This window comes from Cucurbita pepo, chromosome 5 (assembly GCF_057944985.1).
Source record: "Cucurbita pepo subsp. pepo isolate OVF chromosome 5, ASM5794498v1, whole genome shotgun sequence".
NCBI lineage: Eukaryota > Viridiplantae > Streptophyta > Magnoliopsida > Cucurbitales > Cucurbitaceae > Cucurbita > Cucurbita pepo.
In genome coordinates, this window is record NC_141802.1 from 2,494,456 (window position 1) to 2,522,362 (window position 27,907).

General features: G+C 38.6%; 2 protein-coding genes across 2 annotated transcripts; one reads left to right on the forward strand and one right to left on the reverse strand.

The window, feature by feature from the left end:
• Nucleotides 1-915: 915 nt before the first annotated feature.
• On the forward strand, nt 916-11,311 carry LOC111795486 (ubiquitin carboxyl-terminal hydrolase 8). Its single transcript, XM_023677937.2, has 13 exons — nt 916-1,191; nt 1,545-1,796; nt 2,926-3,067; nt 4,799-4,858; nt 4,953-5,030; nt 5,742-6,089; nt 6,410-6,550; nt 6,671-6,841; nt 7,115-7,369; nt 7,483-7,631; nt 8,814-9,374; nt 9,583-9,856; nt 10,588-11,311. Exons 1-13 carry the CDS (start codon nt 1,106-1,108, stop codon nt 10,699-10,701), a joined length of 2,631 nt encoding a protein of 876 aa, XP_023533705.2. The 5' UTR covers nt 916-1,105; the 3' UTR covers nt 10,702-11,311.
• Nucleotides 11,312-16,415: 5,104 nt separating this feature from the next.
• LOC111796197 (putative axial regulator YABBY 2) lies at nt 16,416-20,729 on the reverse strand. The gene is made up of 6 exons (XM_023678940.2): nt 20,352-20,729; nt 18,651-18,764; nt 18,389-18,521; nt 17,023-17,071; nt 16,869-16,944; nt 16,416-16,685 (listed from the first exon to the last, which is right to left on the reverse strand). Exons 1-6 carry the CDS (start codon nt 20,421-20,423, stop codon nt 16,620-16,622), a joined length of 510 nt encoding a protein of 169 aa, XP_023534708.2. The 5' UTR covers nt 20,424-20,729; the 3' UTR covers nt 16,416-16,619.
• Nucleotides 20,730-27,907: the final 7,178 nt, after the last annotated feature.

A 27,907-nucleotide genomic window follows, 5' to 3' on the forward strand; every position in this document is an offset into this window, starting at 1 on the left:
GAAATTCATAGTACTTTATATTTTTTTCCGTGTCAATTTCCAATTCATGGTCATTGAGATTCATGGATAATTTGGATGTTTATATTGATTTGAACTCTCCTTTTTCCCCATTTCAAACAAATCTCACTAATTTTCAGTTTTTATATAATTTCTATGTCAACTCGAGAGTACAATCTCCCCTATGTCCAGACCTATTAGTATAATATAAAGTTGCATTCTAATCCTCGTTAAAGACTATTTTCAACGTCTTTAAGTGATAAAAATTTACCTAGCAACGACACGTTTGAAATGACTAATTAAAAAGTTATTCCAAACACGACCAAAATTCGGAAGAACTACTAAGATTTGGGTTTTGTTTTCAATGTATAATAGGTTGGTTTTGGTTGTGAACATTCTTTGGTGGTTAGGGTTAGGGCTACTTTAGGTTAGGTTCCAATGGGAGCATCACGTGGCGCGTGGGTGCATTTCCGTTACATCCAGATCTTGACCAACCATACGGTGCTCGCCCTTTTCTGTCCCTCTTCTTTTCCGTTATTATTGGGTCCCCCTCTCAAATTTCCTGCACATTATTTACCTTCATACAGATTTTACACCTTAAAAATAAATAAATAAATAAATAAATTATATCTTATTTATTGATTGAGTTATATCTAATTTAATAAATTTTATTACGTCATAATATTAGATTTAATACATATATAGTTGAATTTTAAATTTCTCATTTTTTTTTTCATTTTTGGTATTTATTTTCTTAATGGTAAAAAAATTAATTGAAGTTCAAATTAGAAAGATTTTATTTATTTTAATATTGTAATGAAAGATTTTATATATAAAAATAAAAATAAAAATATAAAGCTCATAATTTGGCACCACAAGTTTGGAATTTGCATTTCTGGGAGGAGAAATATATATAAAAAAAAATTTAAGTTTTTCCTTCACCAATCCTCTTCACACAAAAGCTCTCCACTTGTTTCTCTGCAAATCCGCCATTTTCTCTCGTTCTGTCTGTGTGCGTCTCTCTCTTTCTCTCTCTGTCTGCAATGATCTACGTTTCCTCAAGTAATTTCTGAGCTCTTCTTCTCTTCACCGTTTTGCTATCTCTTCTATGGGCGGCCTATCCGAAGATCTATCTTCAACAACCTTGCATCTCGATTCGGATAACAATCAGCGAGTTTACTTTGTTCCATACAGGTAGATTCATTGTTGGATACTTAGATTTCGTGTCTTTTGGTATGACATTTACGAATCTGAATTAGAGATTTTATTGGAAACTTGAATTGCGGAAACTGGATTGTCTAATCTATATGTTTAGTTGTGAAATTTTGTGAGGGAAGATTGAAAATGGAAACCAAAATGTGTCTTGTGATGGTGATAATAGTTGGATACTCAGTGCGTTTTGACCTTTTATGTTATGCTTAGAAAGCTTAGATGAAGCAGCTTTTTTCCACTTTTGAGCTGTTGTTAGGGTGCCTTGCAGTGGAGAGATCATAACAAAAATGCGAAGGCAGTGTGTGTTTAAGAGAATTTTATGATTTGAATTTCAGGTGGTGGAAGGACGCGCACGATTCTTTAACAGGAGATGCCGATGGGGAGAGAGGACTTCCCTTCCTGGCATCGCCAGGTTCGTCGTATGCCGGACCAATGAAGATCATCAACAATATTTTCAACTCGGATCTCGTTTTTAATCTGAAAAGAGAAGAGGATTCTTCGCAGAATAGTGAAAATGGTGAAGTGGGCATTTCAGGGAGGGACTATGCCTTGGTCTCCGGAGAAATGTGGGTGCAGGCACTTAAATGGTTAGTGCTATGCCTCGGCTTATTTCATCAACATATATGATATATATTAAACTATTGGATTATTTCTGATTTTGTTTATTAACTGACCGAAGACTGATGGCGCCGGGGTATTGACAGGGAAGTTGCGTTGATTACATTGCATATCTTGAGAAGGGAATAGTCGATTTCTTATGTTCAATCATCACAATTCATGATTCCACATTACTTCTTGAAGAGAAAAAAATTTATATCATTGCAAATGTAATATGCTATCGTCTCTTCAAACTGGATTTCTGCTGCATGTCTATGTCAATCGTATGCTATGAAATAATTCCAATGAAATCCCTCCAATGAAATCCCTCCTAGTTCATCATTCCACCAATATTTTAGAGGTACTTAACTTGTATGCCACGAGGTGATTTTACCATATTTAAGACTGCAATTTTAAATTTCAGGGCCATGGTCTATAGGTATCACAAAAATGGGCCATGGTTTTTAGGTGCCTGTGATCTATTAGCCCCATGATCCCCATATAACTAGATTATCTGCTGCTGTTCCTGTTTACCATTTTTACTAAATCTGCTCGGAGAGTTTCTGAATCAGAAAAGGAAATAGCTCGAACCACTGACATGATAATATTCACATTAATTTTTTTTTTTTTGGACTTCATGCCTCCCACTTTAGTTTAGAAATGATATAAATTAATTTGCACACTTCACTTGAACTTTTTATAATGTTACAACTTATAAGTTAATTCAATAAAGTACAAAATATCACCGTTCGGAACTGAGTTTTGTATTGAGCTCCTACACTTCTAGTAATTTCATTCATCAACACAATTGTTTCCTATAAAAAAAATGAAGCTTTCATCAGCACTTTAGGTACCTGTCTTTGCCTAATATATTGAACTACAAACACCTCAGATTCCTGTGAACTTTCTGTCTACGTGGCTTTTCCTTCTCTTTCTTTTCTTTCCCTAACATAATTTTCCTTACTTACGTATAATAGTTAGTTAATCAATTATAGGAGTATCCTGTTAGTCGATCATGTTATTAAAAAATGCATGTGCTCTTCCTTGCAACCATAAATCTTATTAAGGCTGAGTTTCATCATATAAGGTCATTTATGTTCCTTACGGTTTCTGTTGTAGGCATATTGACTCCAAGTCTTCAACGAGGAATGGTGGTAGCTTTTCCGTTGCAGAAGATAATATAGCAGATGTTTATCCTTTGCAACTAAGGCTTTCTATCCAACGCGAGGCAAATTTATTGGGAGTGAGAATAAGTAAAAAGGTCACTCCATTACCATGTCAAAGTTTATTAATCTTAGATTCTATGACTTGAATGGTATTTTGCAGACCGTTTAGCGTTGACAACTATTTGTTGAATTAGTAGTCAAAAAACAAACTCTAATCTCAATATTTTAAGGTCTTTAATTTAAATCTTAGCGGCGACCTGCCTATTACTATGAGTTCATTCACTCATAAACATTATCGAGCCAAAAGTAGAGTAGTCCCATGAGAATTCTTGGTGCATGTAAACCAGTTTGGATTCTTGGTCATGCTTGGACCATTTAAACTTATTTAAATGCATAGTTTGTTACAAGTAGCACCATAGCAGGTGGACTTTGGAGGGGGGAGTGAGTCTGACTGGTAACCTCTGTTCGAAATTCTCTGCTTCCATGTACAAAGTGGAGCAACTTGGGCTTGAAACTACGGCTAGAATTCTGATAGGAACTAGAAATTGAAATGTAAATTTGCAGAAAATAGTAGTGATGTTATGAAAGAAATTACTAGTTTCCCCAGCACTTCGAGAGGCATGGATTTAGCCACAACCTATTTCTAAAATCTGCGTGCTTAAACCTTCTTACTCTATTTATAATAGTGAACGCAGACAAATTTTTATGTAATTTCAAATATACCGCCACTAGTGTTTCCACTATTTTCGAACTAATGTTCTAACTCGTTCTTTGCTGTTTCCCAACGGAGTTAATAACCCTGACATTATGTCCAAATTAGGAATTTTTACCTTCTTGGGACATCACATATTCCAGTAGTGAGCCCGTGATAACTCTTTGCTTCCCTAATCTGATGAAGCAATTAACTCAGAGGACAAGGACTTAATGAATGTACTCAAAGAAGTACCTAGCCTCCACACTCTCTCGTTTTCCCTCCTACATGGTTGTATTCTAGTTAGCACATTGATTTGCTTCCTAACATCTGTCTCTACCTCTAATAAGTTTCTTCTGGCAGGCCCTCCTTCAACCTCTATCCTTCTAGTCATTTTAGATATTTACATTTTTAAGCTAGGACACTATGAATGAATCTTGGAAATTTTAGCATAATGGTTGATCTACCACCAAAATATAATTCTGAAAGATGTTCTTCATTCTTAGCTTAATTGTTAAGAATTTTATGTTGAGGGAAGTGGCATTTTCATTTCACTATATTCCGCCAAGAGCCTTGCACACGGTTGGCTTTCCTTTATTTATTTATTCATATAGCGAGCCATCTATGCATTTCCCTCATGTGGCTACGACCATTTTATCCCATAGTTTGTATTTCTCTTTAGGAAGTCTTGATAGCCATTTGATGAAAGGGCATTGTTTCTCTTCCTTAGGTTGATGATTCTCAAACCTCAGTCCTCCAAATGCCTCGTAAGCCGTAAATATTTCAGCTAACTAAAAAAAAAAAAGAAAAAAGACTTGGACTCCCCAGTTCCCTATCCATAGAAACTTATTGTTTCTCTCTCAAAAGTCAGGGCCAGCTTCCTCAGTAGTAGACAGAGAAGTGCTGTAAATTGGTAGATACACTAATTCTCTTCGCAAGCACCTTTGCTAGCATCTTATAAATTGGAGATGTCAAACTAAACAGTCTATTTACTTTTATTTACTTATAATTTTATTATGGCTTCACTAGTGATCAGATTCAAATCTTTTCATTTCAGTCTTATGTTCTTAAAAAAAGTTAATTTCACCTAGCGTATTATTGCCAAATCTTAATATTTTTTTTTGTATATTGGCAGGATAATGTAGTCGAGTTATTTAGAAGAGCATGCAAAATTTTCAATATTGAGTCGGAGTTGGTATTGATCTTTCCTCTTTTAGCATCACTTTCTTTCTTTAGCACAAAAAAAGCAATATTTACGATCAAGATATCTTATGATATGGTGCATGCAGTTGCGAATCTGGGACTTTTCTGGCCAAACAATTTCCTTTTTTAGTAACAGTAATATGCAACGACAGTCAGATCAAGAGGTTAGTCATTATTCGTTTGTCCTCTGTCTGTTTGGCTAAGAACTCCAAGTATGTTTGCATTGTTTTAATATTTTTAATACAAGAGTACAATACAATATAATATCTACTTCATTTTTTATAATGATTTATGAGATGGTTAACATTATTATTCTTCTTATTGCTGTATTTATTTCATAATCATGTCTACATGAGCGTGAACTTCCTTGCGCACAGAGTAACAAGGTGATTGGAAAGAAAATAATTAAAAATGGCATCAAATATAGAGAATGGTTTTCTAGGAGACGAGAGTTATTGATTTTTGTACATTTAACCCATTGGGTTTCATGGTTAGGGTACGACAAAAGAAATTTAAAAGAAAACAATTTAAAATTTTCATATTATTATGATGCGATGCAGGCAACTTTTTACTGTCTTTTACCAGGAGCATCCGTTCTCTATAGTGAGCAAATGATTACATGTAACTAATCTAGCATTGGTATTCTTTAGACGTGACTAGGAGCAGCCTTTTTTTTATTGTTTAAATGAATTAAATTAGAGAATGATGATTATTCAAATTTGATTTTTTTTCCTTTCCTCCATCCAGTCCCTAATAATATGTAGCGAAATTTTGATAAGCCTGCCTTGTGACCATAAGGCAGTAATCGACTTGATGATAATAAAAATGTTTTTTTTTCTTGAAATGCTGTTTCCTGTATTTTCTTTTTGGCGCAGGTACTACTTGAATTACAAGTTTATGGGTTGTCAGATTTCATAAAGTGCAAAGAGGGGAAAAAGGATGAATTGGCAAATTCTATCCTCGGAAATTCATCTGGTACTTCACTTGCAATGAATGGTGCTTCTGGAACTGGGAGTTCTGGCTGCTTCTTTGTAAATTCTTCAGTTTTTTCTGGAAGCTCTCGTGAAGCTGGTTCTTTAGGATTGACAGGCTTGCAAAATCTTGGGAACACCTGCTTCATGAACAGTGCTCTGCAGTGTTTAGTGCACACTCCGAAACTTGTTGACTACTTTCTTGGTGACTATGATAAAGAAATAAATTATGACAACCCATTGGGCATGAATGTATGCTTTCTATGATTTTAATTCTTCATGGATCCTTTTGTCTCAGTGAATCCCTTTCTTTTTAATAATTTTATTCACATGATCATTTCTTCGGCCTATGCTAGCGAACAGCAGATAAATAGACTGCGCGGAAGTTACTAAGTATAACAACTAACTGAATTAAGTTTAGGGCAACCGATTCATAACAGATAGCAATAATCAAAATTACATCTACCTAACTATTTGAGTTGTTCATTATCATTTCATTAGTTTGAAACAAATGTTCTTCTAAGAAACTTCTCAGTTTAAAAGAACTGTCTGTAACGATCGTAACTTCTCAGGGGGAGATTGCTTTGGCATTTGGAGATCTGTTGAGGAAACTCTGGGCACCTGGCGCAAGTCCTGTGGCACCAAGAACGTTCAAGTCTAAGCTTGCTAGATTTGCTCCTCAATTCAGTGGCTTTAATCAACATGATTCTCAAGTCAGTGAAGTTTCTTGCTATCAGAAGTAGGGTTTTAGATTTCCTTTGTTTAGGCGATGGGGTTCTGGGTACAGGATTGCGTCCATTGTTTTGTAGTTTGATTTAATTTAATTTTTATAGGAGCTCCTTGCTTTTTTGTTGGATGGGCTCCACGAAGATCTTAACCGTGTGAAGAAGAAGCCTTATGTAGAAGCCAAGGATGGAGATGGACGACCCGATAATGACATAGCAGATGAATACTGGCAAAACCATTTGGCTCGCAGTGACTCCATCATTGTTGATGTGTGCCAAGTATGTACCTTCTCTTCATTTTCCTTGTTTAACCTACATGACTTTCCTTTGAGCTTTGACGTATGGAAATAGCATTTGCTTTTTGTGACCTGCATGTTAATGAATCACTTCTGTTCTTGGCTAAATCAAATCTACTTTTTCATGGTATTAGTACCTTCATTGAGTTATAAGGCTTGTTTATGAATTTTACCCTTTTCTCTATTTGCATGCCTAAGTTTTTTTCAATTTAATTTGTCTCCTCAAGGCTTCCGTTATTTGGTTTCATCCTTGCAGGGTCAATATAAGTCAACATTAGTTTGTCCCGTTTGCAAAAAGGTCTCTACTACCTTTGATCCATTCATGTATTTATCGCTACCTCTACCTTCAACAACAATGCGAACAATGACTTTAACCGTTGTCAACACTGATGGAAGTACTCCGACTCCATATACCATTACAGTTCCCAAGTCTGGAAAATGGGAAGACCTCATAAAAGCCCTTAGTATTAAATGCTCTCTAAGAGAAGATGAGACTTTATTAGTTGCTGAGGTATATCATTGCGATTGCAATACTTTTCAATTGGCTGCATGATGGATTAATTTCTTCATCATAGGGCATTATTTTATTCCCAATTGTCTCTGATCTCATGAATTCGTATGCAGGTATACAACTACCGCATCATTCGGTATCTTGAGGAGCCAGCTGATTCTTTATCCTTGATAAGAGATGGTGACAGATTGGTTGCTTATCGCCTGGCAAAAGATGATGAACAAGTACCCTTGGTTGTGTTCATGCATCAAAGGATCGAGGAGTAAGTGCATTATATTTCTAAACTGATGGATCTTGTTTTCCCGTAACTTCATATTTATTATTTAAAATTTATATGCATTTTGTTCATTGTAAACTAATTTTTGCCTCCAAGGGAAGGTATCTTTTTCACTTAATGTGGAAGGGGAGATGGGGGAAACCGAGAGTGCATTACACTGATTGCAATAATTTTGGAGTTCGAAATTACATCTATATTGGATCATTTAATATCTAGAAGAATGTTGTTATTTCCCATCTAGATGTAGAAGTTCTAACAATGATTTTCTAAGAATTCATTTATTGATCGGTGAAAATAAAATTTATTCTTAGTGATGAGTTTTTTTTTTTCTCTCTCTTGTTTCTGCCTTTTCTTTCCTTGAACCACGATGCATATTGTTTTATTTTGTTACCTCTACTTTTTTACTCGTTGATGTCAACTCTTATTTGACCATTGTTATTTTCAACATTTTGTCACTGTCCGTGGTTGGTGGAATTCTAGATGCATAGGTGATAGTAGGAATAGAAGTATGATCGACAGACTTACTTACATCCTAGTCATTATGCACATTAGCAAGCTTAATATCAGGTCATTTACTTATCACATAAGGATAGCTGATTGACAATGCTACAAGTCGAACATGCCTTGAAAGCAGGGAAACGGAAAATAGATGCAGACGCTAAAATTTCCTATCAGATAAAAAATTCCAATTGTCCTTACCATGAAGAATCGAATTTTGGGGAAATATTACAGCCTAATAAGATCACCTACCAAGTCAAGGATTATCTCTGAGTTTTAAAATTTGACACAGCAATGTATTTACTAGATATGCCCGGTCAAATAAGAGCTTCTATTGTTCTACTGTAACTTAACTCTTGGATACAATTACCTTGACCGATTAAGTTGATTCTCCCCCTTCAATGTAGACTGGAAATTAAACAATAATTATAATAATAATAAAATCTTCTGGGATGTACATATATGGTTTGTCTCCTATAAATGTATGTAATTGCACTTGGATTTACTGGATAGCAGTCAAGTAGATGAGAAACTAGTTTTTCGATTGCTCATAACAATTTTGTTAGTAAACAATTAATAGACCGGTGGCAGCTGGCGTAGATGAATGCTAGTAACATATTGCATTTTTTGCCACACTTACATGGAATCTAATTTTTCTTGTTTGGTCAGGCAGTACATCAATGGGAAACATTCTACAATTCCTAAGGCATTTGGATTTCCTCTGTTGGCTAAGCTGCCTAGTGCCTTTAATGGATCTGATATCCAAGACATATACAAAAAATTGCTTAGTCCCTTTCAGGTTTCTACTCAATATGCTTTGGAAGAAAACCATACTTCCGACATTGATACAATTGATAAAACCAGGGAGGAGGAGAATGGAACTAATTCCCCATCAGCTTGTGTAATTGATCCCTTAAGAAGTGAAGATGGAGTTAGTTCACCGTCAGATGCTGATTTCCAATTTTACACCACAGATGAGAAGGGAACCATTAAGGGCTCTGAAATTGAAGTTGGTGAATCTCTCGTGGGGTCAGAAAAGAGTAAGCGGCTATATGTGCTTGTTTCCTGGCCGGAAAAGCAGATTGAGCGTTATGACACTCGCCTTCTTACCTCTTTACCTGAGGTTTTCAAATCCAGCTTTTTCACAAAGAGACCTCAAGAATCTGTTTCTCTATATAAGTGCCTTGAAGGTTTCTTGCAAGAGGAGCCTCTTGGACCCGAAGACATGTGGTCAGTGCATTTGTATTTTTAGTGTTCTATTTATTAAAAAAGAAAAAAAGAAAAATTGAATCTGCACAACGAACTTTATAGATTTGGAATTCGGAAAATGAAGCATTCTGATATGAAAATCCTTTCGCTGCATAATTTAATTAGCCTCCTCGTAGTTGCATTTGCTAATTGCTGATTTCCTAATATCATGCCGTCATGTATTATTCAGGTTTTGTCCTAGCTGCAAAAGGCACTGTCAAGCCAGTAAAAAGTTAGATCTTTGGAGATTACCAGAGATTTTGGTTATTCATTTGAAGAGGTTCTCTTATAGCCGTTTCCTGAAGAACAAGCTAGAGACATACGTTGACTTTCCTGTTGATGATCTGGATTTATCAATGTATGTTGCCTATAAGAATGACCAGACTTGTACTCGCTATGTGCTTTATGCAATCAGTAATCACTACGGGAGCATGGGAGGTGGCCATTACACAGCATTTGTCCATGTAAGTGATGTTACCTCGCCATTTCTTACTTCTCTGTAGGTTAATGGAAGCTATGAATAAACCTGCAATTTAGACTCTGTTTTTCAACCATTTAGTTTTTGGTTATTGAAAATTAAGTTTGTTTTCACCCAATTTCTCTACAATGAGTTTCATCTTTCTTGATGAAACATTTGAATTCTTAGTCAAATTCCAAAAAGGAAAAAAAAAAAACTGATTGTTTTCACCCATGCACCCTACCATGACGAGTTACTGCTTGTTGTTGCCATTTCATCATCATGAACATGTCTTCATGGTGGCGAAGATGACTGCATTGCTTGTGAGAAGAAAATGATATCTATCTCGAAGTTAAAACCGACCCTTTTTCTCTTTTGACTACAACAGACTTTGATCTTTCCATTTTGGTTGAAGATTTCTGTCTAATTTCGGCCCGGACCCGTTTCCATCTTCTGATTTCAGTCCTGTTATCTCCTGCATCTATTTGCCATCATGTTGTCTTTTTATTGATTTAATTTTGTTTTAAATCTAAAACCACCTCAGTGGAGTACCATTATCAAACTACATTTCGAGGTTCATAATGCATCCTTATTATCAACTATCCCGATTATCACTTGTAGATTATAACCTTGAGTATTAATGTTATTTTATTTTTCATGCTTGAATTCTTCATGTACTCAGGTTTGTTCTGCAAGTGCTAATTATTCTCTCTTTTTTTCCCCCTTTCTCTTATCTAGCAAGGAGGCGACCAGTGGTATGACTTCGATGATAGCCATGTTAATCCCATTGGCCTGGATAAGATAAAATCTTCAGCTGCTTATGTTCTTTTCTACAGAAGAGTTGTTGCTTAGTAAACTGACAATTGGCTGAGGTTCCATTGAATTGAAGCAGATCATGATCATTTCTCCAAAAAGTTGATGCTAATTAGCTCTTACATGACGATCATCAGTCTTTCTCTGTCCTTATTAAACCATGCAAGTAGTTTTCAGTATGGATGAAAGATGAATGGAATTTCAAGCTTAAAGACGGCAAGGAAGAAGCCGATGCCACCGTGCTTATGCAAAGAAATCACAAAATGACAGGTCTTAGGGATACTAATTACATTCATTGGCGTTACCCCATCTTGAAAGAGGAGAGGCTTTTAGTATAATCTTCTGGTGAGTCTTAGACAATAGCATAGGGTTCAAGCCAAACTCTTTTGATGAGTTTTGGGGGGTTACCAAATAGGCTAGGATATTGAGTAATCTTTTTGATAGGAAATTCCTTAATACTTCATTGCGGTTATAAGGTTGATGTGTTGTTGATTCTTGTGTGAGAAAACAGTAGTAACTAATTCATAGATTTTGATCCATTTTTTTTAAAAAATCATTGTATTAAATTATAAACTGGGGCTGATAATTGGGTTCAAATGTGATTCTTGAAGTACGAAAATATGAATGAATGTCATGATATTGAAAAACAGGGTGCATACCACTTTTGACTCGGAAACTAATGATTTTCTGCTCCATTTGTCATCGTTTTTCTATCTCTCTCTCTCTACTGTTTTTTGTAGTCAGAAGAAGCATCACAGCTCTCTTCTGTTGTGGATTGATTCAGAAACAACTTGTGATGAGCAATGAGCATCGATTTTAGCATGTTCCTTATATGTTCCAGCAGGAAAAGGGATAGAACTGATATTCAAAGACATCCAGGTATGTTCATGTTTGAAACTAAGCCTTGAGTTCCTACTATTTTGAAACTAAGCCTTAAATTTTTCGTGGACTATTTATGAAAATTTTATCGAGGATGTTTATGATTTAAAATTTTTTTTACCATATGAACGTTGTGAAACCTGATTCGGAAATATTTTGAATTTTTTTAAGTTGCGTTTAAGAATTGTATTTTTTGAGTTTATTGGAGTTGGGTGTTTTAGTGCATCAATTTTCACCGAACCTTAAACTTGAACAAGCAAGATGAAATTTTCCTAAACCCAGGTTATAATTTTCTAATTGAAAATGTATGAAAAGGTAAAGAGTGTTTGGCTTATTCGAATTTGAGGTAATAATTGCTCAAATTATTAAGGGTAACTTTATAAAATTGAAAAGCTTAAAGCTTAGCATAAAACTTGATACAACTTTTCACGTTTATAGTAAAAATGCACTCGTTTTTAGATGAAATTAAAAAATAAACTTAGAATTCAAAAGACTCTCATTTTCTCTCCACTAAAAAATTTATTAACTTTTTCTATCGAACCCAATTCATATCCGAGTACAAGAAAATTGATCAATTTAACATTTATGATCATTCATCACCCATACAACCACATCTAAAAATAAAAAAACAACAAACATGTATAGAACCAATAATTTGAAAGATCTGACCAAATTGCAACTATGATAACATACAACCACTTAACCACTTGAATTAATAAGAACAGCTCAAAAGAACCCAAAACCCACCACCAAAAATGCATATCAAAATCAAACTCAAGAGCATGTGGGTTGGATGCACAAACCAGAGGGTCATAGATGAGAGTGATAGCCATTGACTTATTGCTGTCAAGATTGATAAAACAAATTAAAGACCAATTTAATCTTTTTCTTTAAAAAAAAAAAAAACGCTCAGCTAGAAAGATTAGTTGTGTTTCGAGGTATGATCCTTGTCATGTTCATGTTGAGTCATTTATGCACACTATGTCGAAGTCCAACCTTAGGATACAACCTTGGACTCATGAAAAGTGATGCAGTGTCGACATATTCGTGTCATCCAACATTGTCATTGGAATCTTATTTCTAAAGAAAGATAGCTCAAAAAAATTCGACTTGCAACGCTCGTCAACGCCATCACACAAGCATGTGTCGTGGAGTGACTCACATAAGCCTGAGGCTCAAAAGTGGTAGAGAGCCAACACCATATTTGATGTCAATATACTATAAGACATATTTGATATGACACTCAGTGCACATCAAAATGGTAAGGAGATCTATGTCAAACATATATCCTTCACTCATATGGACTTAACTCCAAAGCCACCTGTTAAACGTAACTCCAACTTTCAGGGTCATTTTTCGGCTTCCTATCTACCTCTGGTTAAACTTGTCTTTGACACCTCTAAAATATTGTCGCTTCTATTCTTACTTACACTTTAGCTCGGCACTTACCTACACTTCTTGGTGAATTAGATGATACATGGCCTGACGAGTGACGCGCGTGTACTACTATTACTCTTGTCTACAACATGAGATTCACGACACAGTCTCTTCTAATATTACGATTCTCTCCCTCACGACCCACTTCATCACACAATTAATTGCGACACTTATTTGGACCACAACTCTTTTTTCTTTCCTCTCTTTTGAGTGTGAGATGTGACAACTCCTCCATGGTTGTAACGCAGGTAACCCTTATCTCTTTGGACCACTCCTACTTGCCTTCTCCAATTTCCATCCATTCATTTTATCCTTTTTTTTTTTTTTTTTTTTTTGGCATAAAAATTTCCAACTTTTAAACTTTTAAATTTTGTACGTCATATATGTATTCGAATTTTTAAACGTTCTTAATAGCTTATTTTTGGACATCAATACGAACAAGCTTAGTTTCAAATTCAATTCCCGTAATTTTTTAAAAACCCTAATTTAGAGTGTTTATAGCTCGGTTAAAACTCACCTGTCACACCTATCCATCTTTTAACCAAGCTAAGCTCTATCTTTTTAATTCTTATTTTTTACTCAACCGTAAAGTCCAACACTAACATTATTATATCGTCAGATAGGTAAAAAATAGATGTATATATTAAATATTAGAGTAAGGACCAATTTTGTAATTTAACCCGAGTAAGGACCAATTTTCAATATTTTGTCCCCTAACCATTTTTTTTTTCCTTTACTTTTTCAAAGAACTTTACAAAAGAATTATTATTAAAGGAGCTTATAATAATTGTATGAAACGAAACAAAATGAAAAGTAGAAGGTTCTTTTCGTAATCTTCTCTTTGTTTTATTTAATTTTTAGATATGTAATATTAAAATAATAATAATAATAATTAAAATTAACTAAAAGTAAGTTTCATAAATTTTTGGTCGTTTAAATAGCGTAATTTAATGAACAAAAGACTCGTAACGTTCCAAGTTTCAGTACGTTGGCTCTTTGTTTATTGGACTAAAAAAAATCTAATCAGTATGGTAACAATCCAAACCCACGACTAATCAATACTGTTTATTTTAACCTGTATTATTGTGAACCTCGCTGTTTTCAAAACCTTCCACACACTTATAATGAATATTTCGTTCTCCTTATCAACTGAGGTGGAATTTCACAATTCACTCGTCCTTATAGCTCATCGTCCTCGTTGGCACACCGCCCGGTGCGTCTGTTAGGGAGGGGTTTACACACCTTTATAAAAAATATTTCGTTTCCATTTTTAATTAATACGACAACGAGCTTAAGTTGAAACTAAAAGAGAGATTGAATTTGAGGGAGAGTTAGAAAAAGACATGAAGAACTGACAGGACATATCCATTGAAAGAAAGACACAGACATTTATAAGAGACCCATCCATCTATCTTTCGGACAAGACCAATTCATGTGCCTCCAAACCTCCACCAACCACATGATTTGACGTTTCAGATTCTCTCTTCTTCTTCCCTTTTCATATTATTACTCCTTTTTTTCATTAAAAACTAACCAAAAACCGTGCATATACGAGACACCGAGCATAAAAACAGTCTAAGCCCACTACTAATAGATATTGTTTGTTAGGAGAAGTTTACACACTCTTATAAGGAATGTTTCGTTCTCTTCTCCAACCGATGTAGGATCTCACAATCCACCTCACTCAAGGGACCAGCGTCCTCGTTGGCATACCACCCAGTGTCTTAATTTGATATCATTTGTAATAGCTCAAGCCCACCGCTAGTAGATATTGTCTACTATGACCCGTTACGTATCGTCATCAGTCTTACGATTTTAAAATGCGTCTACTAAGGAGAGGTTTCCATATCTTTATAAGGAATACTTTGTTTCCCTTTCCAACCGATGTGGGATCTCACACGTTAGCTTCTAGATATCCAAAGAAGAAAATGTGCTCCAAACTTACATATACCCATCGGTTATGAAACAACGATATACATTTCAAAAGGGGTTTTAGAGAAACCCTAATTTAGATTTGTAAAGCTCGTATTGTTCGAGCTAGTAGAACAGACCCGTTCGTAATTTAATATGAATTTGCCTCGTAATCAACTCAAATTTTGGTAATTCTTTCTAACAAAAGGGTCACCCAACCAACCAATCGTTAAAAATTAGGGTTCGTATCGATGCATTTACGTGTTGTAATTCTTCATCAATATGATATCGATATCGTTGTCGATATCGCGTCGATAAATTTGTGAGAAAATAAGATATTTGATAGTGAGGAAAGTGAAATATTGAAATGATGAGTAAAAGAATATATGCAAAGAGATTTTGGTCGGCGAACCAAATTGGTTTCTTAAAAGCTGTCGTTTGTAACCCCAACGTAATACCTTTATTCATGTCTTTCTGTATGTCTTTTCGGTGCCAACAAAATCCCCTTGGTTGACGCCCACAACACACAGTACTCAACAACTGTGTGCGTGTATATATATATATATATATATATATATATATATAGGTCCACTCCACGGAATCACTGCCAATCTCGAGAAATCATCGCTAACTAGCTAGTTAGCTAGCTCGTTGGTCTTTGTCTCGTTTGAAACAAGCCAAAAGAATGAGGGAATAACTACGAATTGTGCTCGATTCTTGCTATTTATCTTAACTAGCTAGCTCGTTGATCTTCGTCTCGTTTGAAACAATACCAAGAGAATGAGCGAATAGCTACGGATCGTGCTTGATACTCGCTATTTATCTTAGCTACATAGCTCGTTGATCTTCATCTACATCTTGTTTGAAACAAGGCCAAAAGAACGAGTGAATAGCTATGAATCGTACTCGATTCCTACTATTTTATCTTAGCTAGCTAGCTCGTTGATCTTCGTCTTGTGTGAAACAAGGCAAAAAAAAAAAACGAGTGAATAGCTATAAATCGTGCTTGATTCCTGCTATTTCTCTTAGCTAACTAGCTCGTTGATCTTTGTCTCGTTTGAAACAAGGCAAAAAAAAACGAGTGAATAGCTATAAATCGTGCTCGATTCCTGCTATTTATCTTAGTTAGCTAGCTCATTGATCTTCGTCTCGTTTGAAACAAGGCAAAAAGAACAAGTGAATAGCTATAAATCGTACTCGATCCCTGCTATTAATCTTAGCTAGCTAGCTCATAGATCTTCATCTCGTTTGAAACAAGGCAAAAAAAAAAAAAAACAAGTGAATAACTATAAATCGTGCTTGATTCCTACTATTTATCTTACTTAGCTAGCTCGTCAATCTTTGTCTCATTTGAAACAAGGCCAAAAGAACGAGTGAATAGCTATAAATCATGCTCGATTCCTCCTATTTATCTTAGTTAGCAAGCTCGTTAATCTTCGTCTCGCTGAAACAAGGCCAAAGTAATGAGCAAATAGCTCTGAATCATGCTCGATCCTCACTATTTATCCAACACGAGATTCTAAAAATGAAAAATAAGAAAAGTTCGTTATAATAAATAGGTAATACCGTTAATCTCACATGTTCAAAGAACAAGAAGAGATGGGAATGAAATACACACATAAATTTAAAAGCCTAATTAAAAGGGTGTTTTTATTTAGTAATTTTATCAATTAATACACCATAATCTAGAATTAACACGTGGCAGAATCCCATTGGAGATTTAAATGGACTTAATTACTTTGCTTATTATTTCCATCCAGCATCTGCCCTAAGTGGATGTGAGGTAAATGTGCCCACTGCAAACCAAATACAATAAGCTCAATAATTAGATACATTAATCACTTAATTAATTACTTTAATTAACCAATGTTTTAATAATATTAAAAATATATATATATTAAATGTGACATTAATATTATATTGGCCATAAGTATAAAACATTATAATTAATTAAATAAGGAAGAGATATAAGAGCTTACATTTTTAGCTGCTGTGCTAAAGGCTTCTCTGTGGCTTATGTCAGGATTGTTAGCCTTAATCCTTTGGATTTCCGCTCTATAAAACAGGATTATTAGATCTTAATCATACTTAATTAACACACTAATCCTAAATTAAATAAGTAAATCAACTTACTTGATGAACCTGTTGTATGCAGAAGGAATTCGCTGTCTTTTCTCCGGTGCTGCCCACATTCAAAACCATTCTAAATTTACTCAAAAACCCACAAAAATATAAATAATTTGGACTACTCGACCCGAATTATAAAGGTTGAACCAAGTTGGGATAAGGGTTCGGTTGGGTTCGGTTAGATCTTTTTTCCAATGTGGCTTGAGCTTTGTAAGGATAAGAGTTGGGTTGGGTTCGGTTAGATCTTTTTTCCAATTTGGCTTAAGCTAGGTTGGGATAAAGGTTGGGTTCGGTTAGATTTTTTTCCAATGTGGCTTGAACTAGGTAAGGATAAGGGTTGGGTTTGGTTCGGTTAGATCTTTTTTCCAATGTAGCTTGAGCTTTGTAAGGATAAGGGTTGGGTTTGGTTCGGTTAGATCTTTTTTCCAATGTAGCTTGAGCTTTGTAAGGATAAGGGTTGGGTTGGGTTCGGTTAGATCTTTTTTCCAATGTGGCTTGAGCTTTGTAAGGATAAGGGTTGGGTTGGGTTCGGTTAGATCTTTTTTTCAATTTGGCTTAAGCTAGGTTGGGATAAGGGTTAGGTTGGGTTCGTTTAGATCTTTTTTTCAATTTGGGTTGAGCTAGGTTGAGTCAAGGGTTCAGTTCAGTCAGATTTTTTTCAGTTTGGGTTGGTTAAATTAAAAAAAAACTATAAAAAAAAAAAAAAAAACTAAAAAATCAGTTTAGTTCACGGGTTGGAACTTATCTTCATCAAGTCAATCTAAAAAGTACAGTTCACAACCCAATCTAACCCTACCCTTCTTTTCAAATATTTGACTTTTATAATAGATATCAATGATGTGATATTTAACTTTTATAAGATTTTCTTAAATAATAAAAAAAATGAACAACCCAACGACAACCCGACAACCCAATTGGACTGTCTGTAAACCCTATTCAGGTCATTCAGAACACCAACCTAACCTAACCCGAGTACAACCTAGGTTAAATCGACACGATAAAAAGGAATTAAATGAGAGAAAATATATATATATAGAATGAAAAAAGTGAAAAAGAGCAGAGGAATCAATGACATATCACAAATGAGTGAAAGGCAATTCAGAAAATAGCTTTTGATATTTTTGTGCAAAGTGTTAACCAAAATAACCCATACATAAAATATATATACATACATATACAAAGAGTAACACAAATATGCATAAACAATGGCCCATGATCTTGATGGGTCAGATTCTATTATGCATGAATGGTCACCATCCATCATGGGGCCATCCATCCATATGCATCATAACACATTAATCCCATTAATAATAATAATAATAATAATAATAATTGCATTATTAGTGAAGATCATAGCAAACAACAAACTCACGGCGAATTGGAGGGATTCTATGTTGGTCACGTTCAGCAGATTCAAGTGACCCAATTTTGCTGCATTTTGAAGATGATGAGCCTCTGTCCTTGCTTGAATCCTCCGGGCTCGTTAGTTGCAGCTGCTTATGACCCTAAAATATGAACCCGTGAGTACTCGACTCGACTTGACTCGACTCGTGGGTTTGAGTCTCAGGTGAGTGTTAGGTAGGTAGGGTTAAAAATTTGAACCTCTGATGTTTTGATTAGACAGACGAGGTTACCTCTTGAGGAGGAAGTACTTGGAGGGAAGCTCCCATGTTTACGGAGAGTAGATTTGTGCAATGGCCACATCTCACAGTTACGAGTGTGAACATGCTGTTGCATGGAACACTTACCTGCCAAACAAAACATGTACAAAAACATTTTCCTATATCCTTAATTACATCGAATTTTCACAACAATGGTAAAGGAAGAGGTTGAAGGAGAGAGAGAAGGAAGAGTTTGGGTTTGTTTTTGTGAAATCTCGAGAAACTAATCATTTTTTATAAGGACGTGGAACCTAACACGTTTTAAAACTTTGAGGAGAGCCTAGAAGGAAAAACTAAAAAATCATCATATCTGTTAGTAGTGGGCTTGTGTTGTACATATCTGTTGAAGGAAACGAAACATTTCTTATAAGGGTGTAGAACCTTTCCCTAAAGGGGTTTTAAAACCTTGAGGAGAAACTCAAGGAGGACAATATCCGTTAGTAGTAGGCTTGTGTTGTACACATCGGTTGAAGTGGGAAACGAAACATTTTCTTGTAAGGGTGTAGAACTTTTCCCTAAAACGCGTTTTAAAACCTTGAGGGAAGCCCAAAACAAAAAACTCAAAGAGGACGATATTTGTTAGTGGTGGGCTTGTGTTGTTACAAATGGTATCATTCCACATCGGTTGAAGAGGGAAACAAAAGCATTTCTTATAAGGGGTGGAAACTTTTCCCTAATAGACGCATTTCAAAGCCTTGAGGGGAGCCCGAAAGGAAAAGCTCAAAGAGGACAATATCTGTTAGCAATAGGCTTATACGGTTACAAATGGCATAATCCCACAACGGTTGGAGAAGGGAACGAACCATTTGTTACAAGGGTATGAAAACTTCTCCCTAGTAGACATTTCAAAGCTTAGAGAGACAATATCTGCTAAGGTTGGGCTTGAGCCGTTACAAATGATATCATCTCATATCAGTTGGAGAAGAGAACGAAACATTTCTTACCTTATCCCTAGTAAACGTGGTTACAAATGGTTGCCCAAAGGAGAGAATTTGAGAGGACAAATTTTTATGTATCTTTATCAATGGTGACTCTTAATGACTTCCAACCTGACACCACCGCAAGCAAGACGATAAAAGATAGGAAAAAGACATGACTGGAACGGAAACCATAGAGATGATGGCATTACACCAAAATCAAAAAACAAATCACCATGAACAAACATCGATCCATTGATCGACCCATCTCGTGATCATCTCTACTCCGTTCTCTAAGCACCTCTTTTAAATCTCAAATTCAAGATCGAGAAAAAACTACAAATCATACTTCAATTTAAGCATAATTCAACTGGGTACGATCTATTTCACAACCAAAGAAAGAGAGAAAAAAAAAAAAAAAAAATCAACTCATCGTTCATCGTTCATCGGAAAATTCAAGAACCCTAACTTTTGGAGTTAGATCCATTTAACAATGAATTTATGGAAATTGGTCATAAAATATAAAGAGAAAACAATATATGGAGAAATATGAAAAGATCTGGAGATTTGTAAGCAGTGTTTGAAGATTCCAACAGTAAAAAGAACAAGACATTGATTTGGTTTGAAACTGATAAAGTGAAACAAATGGTGTTTTCAGCTGAAAATGAGAGTAGTGTAACAAACACAGCGCCGTAAAACTCCATGGGGGGGAAAAGCAAAGAATTGGTATTAAAGATAGAAAGGTTGAGGTTTGTACCGCTAAAATGGTGTTGCAGAAGTTGCAGTGAACATAACAAACACGTTCTGATGCCATCATGTCCAGTGACATTTCCTTACTCAGGTTGCTTAATCCTTCTCTTCCACCACACAATATGTTGGAAAAAAAACAGCTCTTTTAATCAAATTCTTGTTCTTTTTTCTCTCTCTATGTCAGCTCTAAATGATCAAGAGAACTAAGAACAAGAGAGAGAGAGAGAGGGAAGAGTGGAGAATTTTTTTTTTTTTTTTTTTTTTTTTTTTTGGGAATGTGTACAAAAATCTGAAAGTTGAGATGAGGATGGGACTAGTCTGGTCGAGAGAGAGAGAGAGAGAGATGTACTGTAATGGAATGTAAGTGGGGAAGTTGTATGGAGCTAGTGGTTCTTTTGTGTGTTTGAAAGAGAGAATTGGAGGATTAAGAGGCGTCCGGGTGTGAGATTTACGTTGATTGGAGAGAGGAATATGAGTGTCGGCGAGGATGTTGGATTTTGAAGGTGGGTGGGTTGTAAGATTTCATGTCGATTGGAGAGGGGAACGAGTGGTAGTGAGGATGTTGGATTTTGAAGGTGGGTGGATTGTGAGATCTCACGTCGATTGGAGAAGGGAACGAGTATTAGTGAGGACGCTGGGTGACACAATCGCACTTTCGAAGGCAGCGGACTAGCGATTGTGCGGCACTCACTTTCCAGCGACAAGTGAGTTAAGCCAATTTGTTCTTGCGTCGCCTACGGCCAAGCGACGTACGGTCGAGCCTCTAGCCTCGGTTTTAAAAGAAGGTTTTAGAAAACGAGGAGAGAGAGAGATTTTTGAAAGAGAGATTTTAGAAAGAGACGTTATATAAGCAAGCAAGAGAAAGATAACAACGGCTTAGCATATATAACCTTGGGTAGGGAGAAGTTGACGACTAGTCATATCCCCCTATAGTACATTCTGGGCCATTTTAGTTCTGTCAGGCCTAGACATGATTTTCTTGAGGTGTCATACGCTCTAGAATTACAAAGGGAAAAACACTAGAATGAAAAGACATGACAAGGGTTTGGCTTGTCATGGGTATGCGGCCATGGGCAACAGGCCCTGGACAGGCATGACCGTGACATCCTCCCCCACCTAATTGGTTGACGTCCCCGTCAACCGACTACTTTCATACCTTGCGATGTGGGTGGCGGCGGAGTTCAGATCTTCGGCGCGTTCCCAGCTTGTTTCCTCTGTAGGGAGATTCTTCCATTTGACAAGGAATTCACGAATCGTCCGTACAGGTCTTCCTATCTTCCTAACCCTGTCGGCTAGGATCTCTTCCACTTCCTTTGTTTCTTTTTGTTTCAGATCGATGCTCGGTCTTGTGGTTGTATTTCGATGGTCGTCGTCTGGATCAGGGTGATAGGGCTTCAAGTTGCTCACATGAATGACGGGGTGAATTTTCATCCATGCGGGGAGTGCAACTCGGTAGGAGGTAGCCCCAATCTTTTTAAGGACTTCAACCGGGCCTTCGTATTTACGAACTAATCTCTGGTCCTTTCGGCTACGAAATCTGATCTGTTCTGGTCTCAGCTTGATAAGGACTTGATCTCCTGCACGGAAATGAAGGGGGCGACGCTTCTTGTCCGCCCATTTCTTCATATGCTTGGAAGCCTTCTCTAAATATGCTCGGGCTATATCTGTCGTCTGCTTCCATTCTCTTGTAAAGTTGTGAGCTTGAGGGTTTTTTCCTGCATAAGGATGATCAATAATATGGGGTAAGGCCGGTTGTCGTCCACTTACAATTTCAAAGGGACTCTTCCCTGTAGACGAGCTTGTTTGACAATTGAAGCAAAATTGGGCGACATCTAACAATTGTATCCAGTTCTTTTGGCGAGCGTCGACGAAGTGACGTAAGTATTCTTCGAGCAAGCAGTTGAACCGTTCTGTCTGTCCATCGGTTTGAGGGTGATAACTCGAGGAGATGTTCAAGGTTGTTCCCAAGAAAGCGAATAACTCAGTCCAGAATGTCCCAATGAATCTGCCATCCCTGTCACTGATGATGCTCGACGGAATGCCCCATAACTTTACAACGTGTTTGAAAAACAGTTGGGCTGTGAGTTCCGCCGAACATAATTTGGGAGTGGGGATGAACGTCGCATATTTTGAGAACCGGTCCACAATAACCAAGATGGCGTCATATTCCCCGACTTTTGGGAGGTGTGTTATGAAGTCCAGAGATACACTTTCCCAGGGTCTTGTTGGCACAGGTAGAGGTTCCAAGAGTCCAGAGACTTTGGCTTTCTCGACCTTATCCTGTTGGCAGATGAGGCACGTCTTGGTGTATTGCATGATGTCGTCTCGCATGTTTGGCCAGAAGTACCCCTTCTTTATTAGGGCGTATGTTCTTTGCCATCCCGGGTGTCCGGCCCATAAGGTGTCGTGACATTCTTGAATGAGCTTCTTCCTCAGTTCCCCCGTTCTTGGGACGTACAATCTGTTTCCTTTGGTTATCAGGAGGTCCCCCTCAACCCAAAACTGCCGTGTCTTTCCAGCCTTAGCTAGTTCGACAACGGCTTTGGCCGATGGGTCTTTGTGTAAATGTTCCTTGATGATGTCGCGCATCGATCCGTCGATCTTACTTGAATGAATATGGGCTAACATGCACAGGGCCGCATGTTCGCCCTTCCGACTCAGCGCGTCGGCTGCTTGATTACTCTTTCCCGCTTTGTGTTCAAACTTGAAGTCGAATTCAGCCAACGACTCCTGCCACCGGGCTTGTTTTGCTGTTAATTTTGGTTGATCAAAGAAGTGGCAAGTGGCGCTGTTATCCGTCTTCACTACGAACTGCGATCCTAAGAGGTACTGTCTCCAGACTCGAAGGCAATGGACTACAGCCAGCATTTCTTTCTCGGAGACAGTGTATCTTCGTTCGGCATCGTTGAGCTTTCGACTTTCGTAAGCGATGGGGTGACCTTCTTGAATAAGGACCCCACCGAGAGCAAAGTCGGAAGCATCGGTTTCCACTTCAAATGGCTTTGTGACGTCAACCAACCCGAGGACAGGACCCCTCGTCATGGTTGTTTTCAGATTTTCAAAGGCCATTTGACAATCCTTCGACCACGACCAAGGGTGGTCTTTCTTCAACAGCTCTGTCAATGGGGCGGCTCGTCGTGAAAACCCTTCGACGAACCGCCTATAGTAGTTGGCTAGTCCTAAGAAGGACCTCAACTCAGATACGGAAGTAGGAACCTTCCATTCTTGGATAGCTTTTATCTTGTCGCTATCCATACTGATTTGTCCACATCTGACGACATGTCCAAGGAAGTGGATGCATGTTTGTGCGAATGCACATTTCTCCTTCTTCACATACAGCTGGTTCTGCCGGAGCTTGTCAAACACTAACTTCAAGTGCACTTTGTGTTCCTCGAGGGTTGTGCTGTAAACAACAATGTCGTCGAGGTATACTATGACGAACTGATCCAGGTATTCGTAGAAAACCTGGTTCATCAACGTGCAGAACGTAGCTGGGGCGTTTGTCAAGCCAAAGGGCATTACTAGGAATTCGAAGGCCCCATATCTTGTTACGCACGTCGTCTTGGGTTCGTCCCCTTCGGCAATACGTACTTGATAATATCCCGATCGTAAGTCCAATTTCGTGAAGTACTTGGCCCCGTGAAGTTGGTCGAACAAATCAGATATTATCGGCAGAGGATATTTGTTGCGTACTGTCACCTTGTTTAAGGCTCTGTAGTCTATGCACAGACGCAACGTCCCATCCTTCTTCTTCTGGAATAGTACGGGGGCTCCATAAGGGGCCTTTGCCGGGCGAATGAATCCCGCCTTCAGCAACTCGTCTAGTTGTTTCCTCAATTCGGCTAGCTCGGGTGGAGCCATCCGGTATGCATTCTTTGCGGGCGGCTTAACCCCGGGGAGGAGTTCGATTTCGTGGTCAATGCCTCGACGAGGTGGTAGTGTTTGTGGTAGACTCTCTGGCATTATGTCGGTATAGCTGTCTAATACATCCTTGATTTCCTCTGGGACAGTCTCTTTGGTGGTTGCCTCTTCTATCAGTGGTATGGCCATGAAGGTAGGTTCCTCTCGTGCGAGTCCCCTTTTCAGCTGTATGGCCGAGATCATCCGAAGATTACCTGGTTGCTTGATGCTTGCAGGTATTACTGTGGGGTTACGGTCGGTGATCACCAAGCATTTTGCCAATGGCATTGGGATGACTTTGTGTTCTAGGAGGAACTCCATCCCAAGTACCACATCGAAGTCGTCCATGCGAACCACGACAAGGTCTAGCTCTCCAGTCCAATCCCCTATTTTGAAGGGGACTCCTTTGGAAACTCCCACAATAGGCAAGGCCTCGGAGTTGACAGCTTTCATTTTCCCCGGGTCTTTTCCTATGGTGAGTCCCAATCTTCTGGCTTCTTGATCAGCAATGAAGTTGTGGGTTGCTCCAGAGTCTATCAGAGTGCTCTTGCTCAGTCGAGAGTTTATGGTGGCATCTACGAACATAAGCCCTTTCTCTATTATCTCCTTCGGTTCGACTTTCCGTTGGAGGGCTGACAAGAATTTGAGTGCGCCCATTCGGGGGTTGTCGTGATCTTCTTTCTTGTCTAGCAAAGTCTCGACCCTTGCCTCATTGCTCTCTTGAATGGACACTTGGAGTGCAGTGAGAGAGGCCCGATGAGGACAGTAGGATACCTTGTGGGGGCCTTTACATAGCATGCATTGCAAAGGCGTCGTCGGGTGGTTCTTTTGGTGGTAAGGCCCTCGAGATGTCCCCGCTTGATTGTTCTGAGGAGGTCTATCCGTCCATCCATTCGATCTGTTGGGGCTTCCATTTCGATGGCCTGGTGGTCGGTATGGTTTGCCCCCATTGTTTGGGGCTGGTGTCGCTCTTCTTTGGGATCCTGCTTCGTTCCCACAGTCCACGAGTCTCTCGGCGCAGGCCATTGCGGCAGCTAGGGTTTGGACCCTGTTCTCATGTATCTTTGTTTTGGCCCACGGTTGTAGACCATTTATAAAGAAGAACACCTTGTCCTTCTCTGCTGTACCCCTGATATCCAGCATCAGGATTGAGAATTGTCTGACGTAGTCCCGTATGTTTCCAGTGTGTTTTAGGGCTACTATTTTCTCCATTGCTATGTGTCCTGCGTTTTCGGGGAGGAATTGTTCCCTCAACTCTCTCTTGAGGTCCTCCCATGAGTCAATGGTGCACAATCCATCCTCGATGTCTTGCACCTTCGTACGCCACCACAGTTTGGCGTCGTCTACGAGATACATCGCAGCTACAGTCACCTTCTTGTCGTCGGTACAAGCCGTTGTGGCTTTGAAGTACTGTTCGACGTCAAAGATGAAGTTCTCCAACTCTTTGGCGTCCCGATTCCCTTTGAAGGCTCTAGGGTCTGGGAACCTTAGTTTGTTGGATCCTGCATTAGTTTGTCCAGCCGTGACACCTTCCACGGCTTTCATGGTAACTTCAATTCGAGTGCTCATGGCGGTCATCCTTTCTTGGAGGTCGTCGACTGTTGATCTGAATTCATCAGCCAATCCATTGAACAAACTCATCATTGTGTTTTGTAGTACGTCGAACTCTTCGCCACGTCCCTCTTTGTGTGCGACAGAGCTATCCGGACTATCAGACGGTTTTGGGCTGCTCGTAGGAGCAACTCTTTCTTCGAGCGAGGTCACTCGAAACAACAGTTCTGCGATTGGCAACCCGTCTAGGCGGTTGCCCATTGCGTCGACTTGGACGACTTTCTCACTCAGTTCGGTCACCCGTGTTTCCAGGAAACGGAGGGTGTCAGGGACTTCTTTGAGGAACAGCATTTCCTCCTCTATTAGCGTAAGCCGATCGGCTTGTGCTTTGGGTGTCGACTTTGTCGTCGACATGATTTCGGTCTATATGACGTTACGGAGCTAACAAAGCTCTGATACCACTTGACACAATCGCACTTTCGAAGGCAGCGGACTAGCGATTGTGCGGCACTCACTTTCCAGCGACAAGTGAGTTAAGCCAATTTGTTCTTGCGTCGCCTACGGCCAAGCGACGTACGGTCGAGCCTCTAGCCTCGGTTTTAAAAGAAGGTTTTAGAAAACGAGGAGAGAGAGAGATTTTTGAAAGAGAGATTTTAGAAAGAGACGTTATATAAGCAAGCAAGAGAAAGATAACAACGGCTTAGCATATATAACCTTGGGTAGGGAGAAGTTGACGACTAGTCATATCCCCCTATAGTACATTCTGGGCCATTTTAGTTCTGTCAGGCCTAGACATGATTTTCTTGAGGTGTCATACGCTCTAGAATTACAAAGGGAAAAACACTAGAATGAAAAGACATGACAAGGGTTTGGCTTGTCATGGGTATGCGGCCATGGGCAACAGGCCCTGGACAGGCATGACCGTGACACTGGGCTCCTAAGGTGGGTGGATTGTGCGATCCCATGTTGATTGGTGAGGGGAACGGATGCTTGCTAGGACGTTGTATCTTGAAGGTGGGTAGCTTGTGAGATCCCACATCGGTTGGGGAGGAGAACGTGTGTCAGGGAGGATGTTGGGTCTCGTAGGTGGGGAGAACAAGTGTTAGTGAGGACGCTGGGTTTTGAAGATGGGTGAATTGTGAGATCCCACGTCGATTGGAGAAGGGAACTAAAGTGGGTGGATTGTGAGATCCCATGTTGATTGGTGAGGGGAACGGATGCTAGCTAGGACGTTGTACCCTGAAGGTGGGTGGCTTGTGAGATCCCACATCGGTTGGAGAGCAGAACGAGTGTTAGGGAGGATGTCGGGTCTCGTAGGTGGGGAGAACAAGTGTTAGTGAGGACGTTGGGCTTTGAAGATGGGTGGATTCTGAGACCCATATCGATTGAAGAGAGAAACGAGTGTCAGCTAGGATGCTAGACCTTGAAAGTGGGTAGACCGTGAGATCTTACATTGATTAGAGAGAGGGACGAGTATCAATGAGAACACTAGACTCCGAAAGAGGTGGATTATGAAATCCCACGTCAGTTACGTAAGACAATGAAACATTTTTTTATAAGGGTGTGGAAATCTCTCCCTAACATACGACGTTTTAAAGACTTTGAGAGAATATCTGAAGGAGAGGGAAATGAGTGGGGGCAAAGGAAGTGGGGTTATGTTATGATTGAAGGATTGAGTGGGTGAGAATCCGAGACTAGGAAGGCGGAAACCCCTTTCTTTCTTTAACCATCTCCGCTTTAGAAAGCGGACGAGGGGCGACATATTAATTGTGGAATGTTTAGGATCCCGTGGGAGTGCTGTCACAAACTTTCCAAAACTAAACTATTCTTAACGTTTTATATTAGAGATGTCTATTTTAAGATCAGGGTCTTGATGGGACTAGGTCGAAGATTGCATTCTTTGTTCTACCCCCGACCCAATCTCTGTCTCACCCCACTTACCGTGGAACTTCGATCTAACATTTTGTTTAAAATTAGAGATGTTCATTTAACTCATATGATCAGGGTCATACGAGCATCCACCTCGAATAGAGAGCTAAACAGGACTAGAACAAGGATTGCATTCTCCGTGCTGCCCTGACCCAATCCTTGTATATTTCATGTCGAGAATTC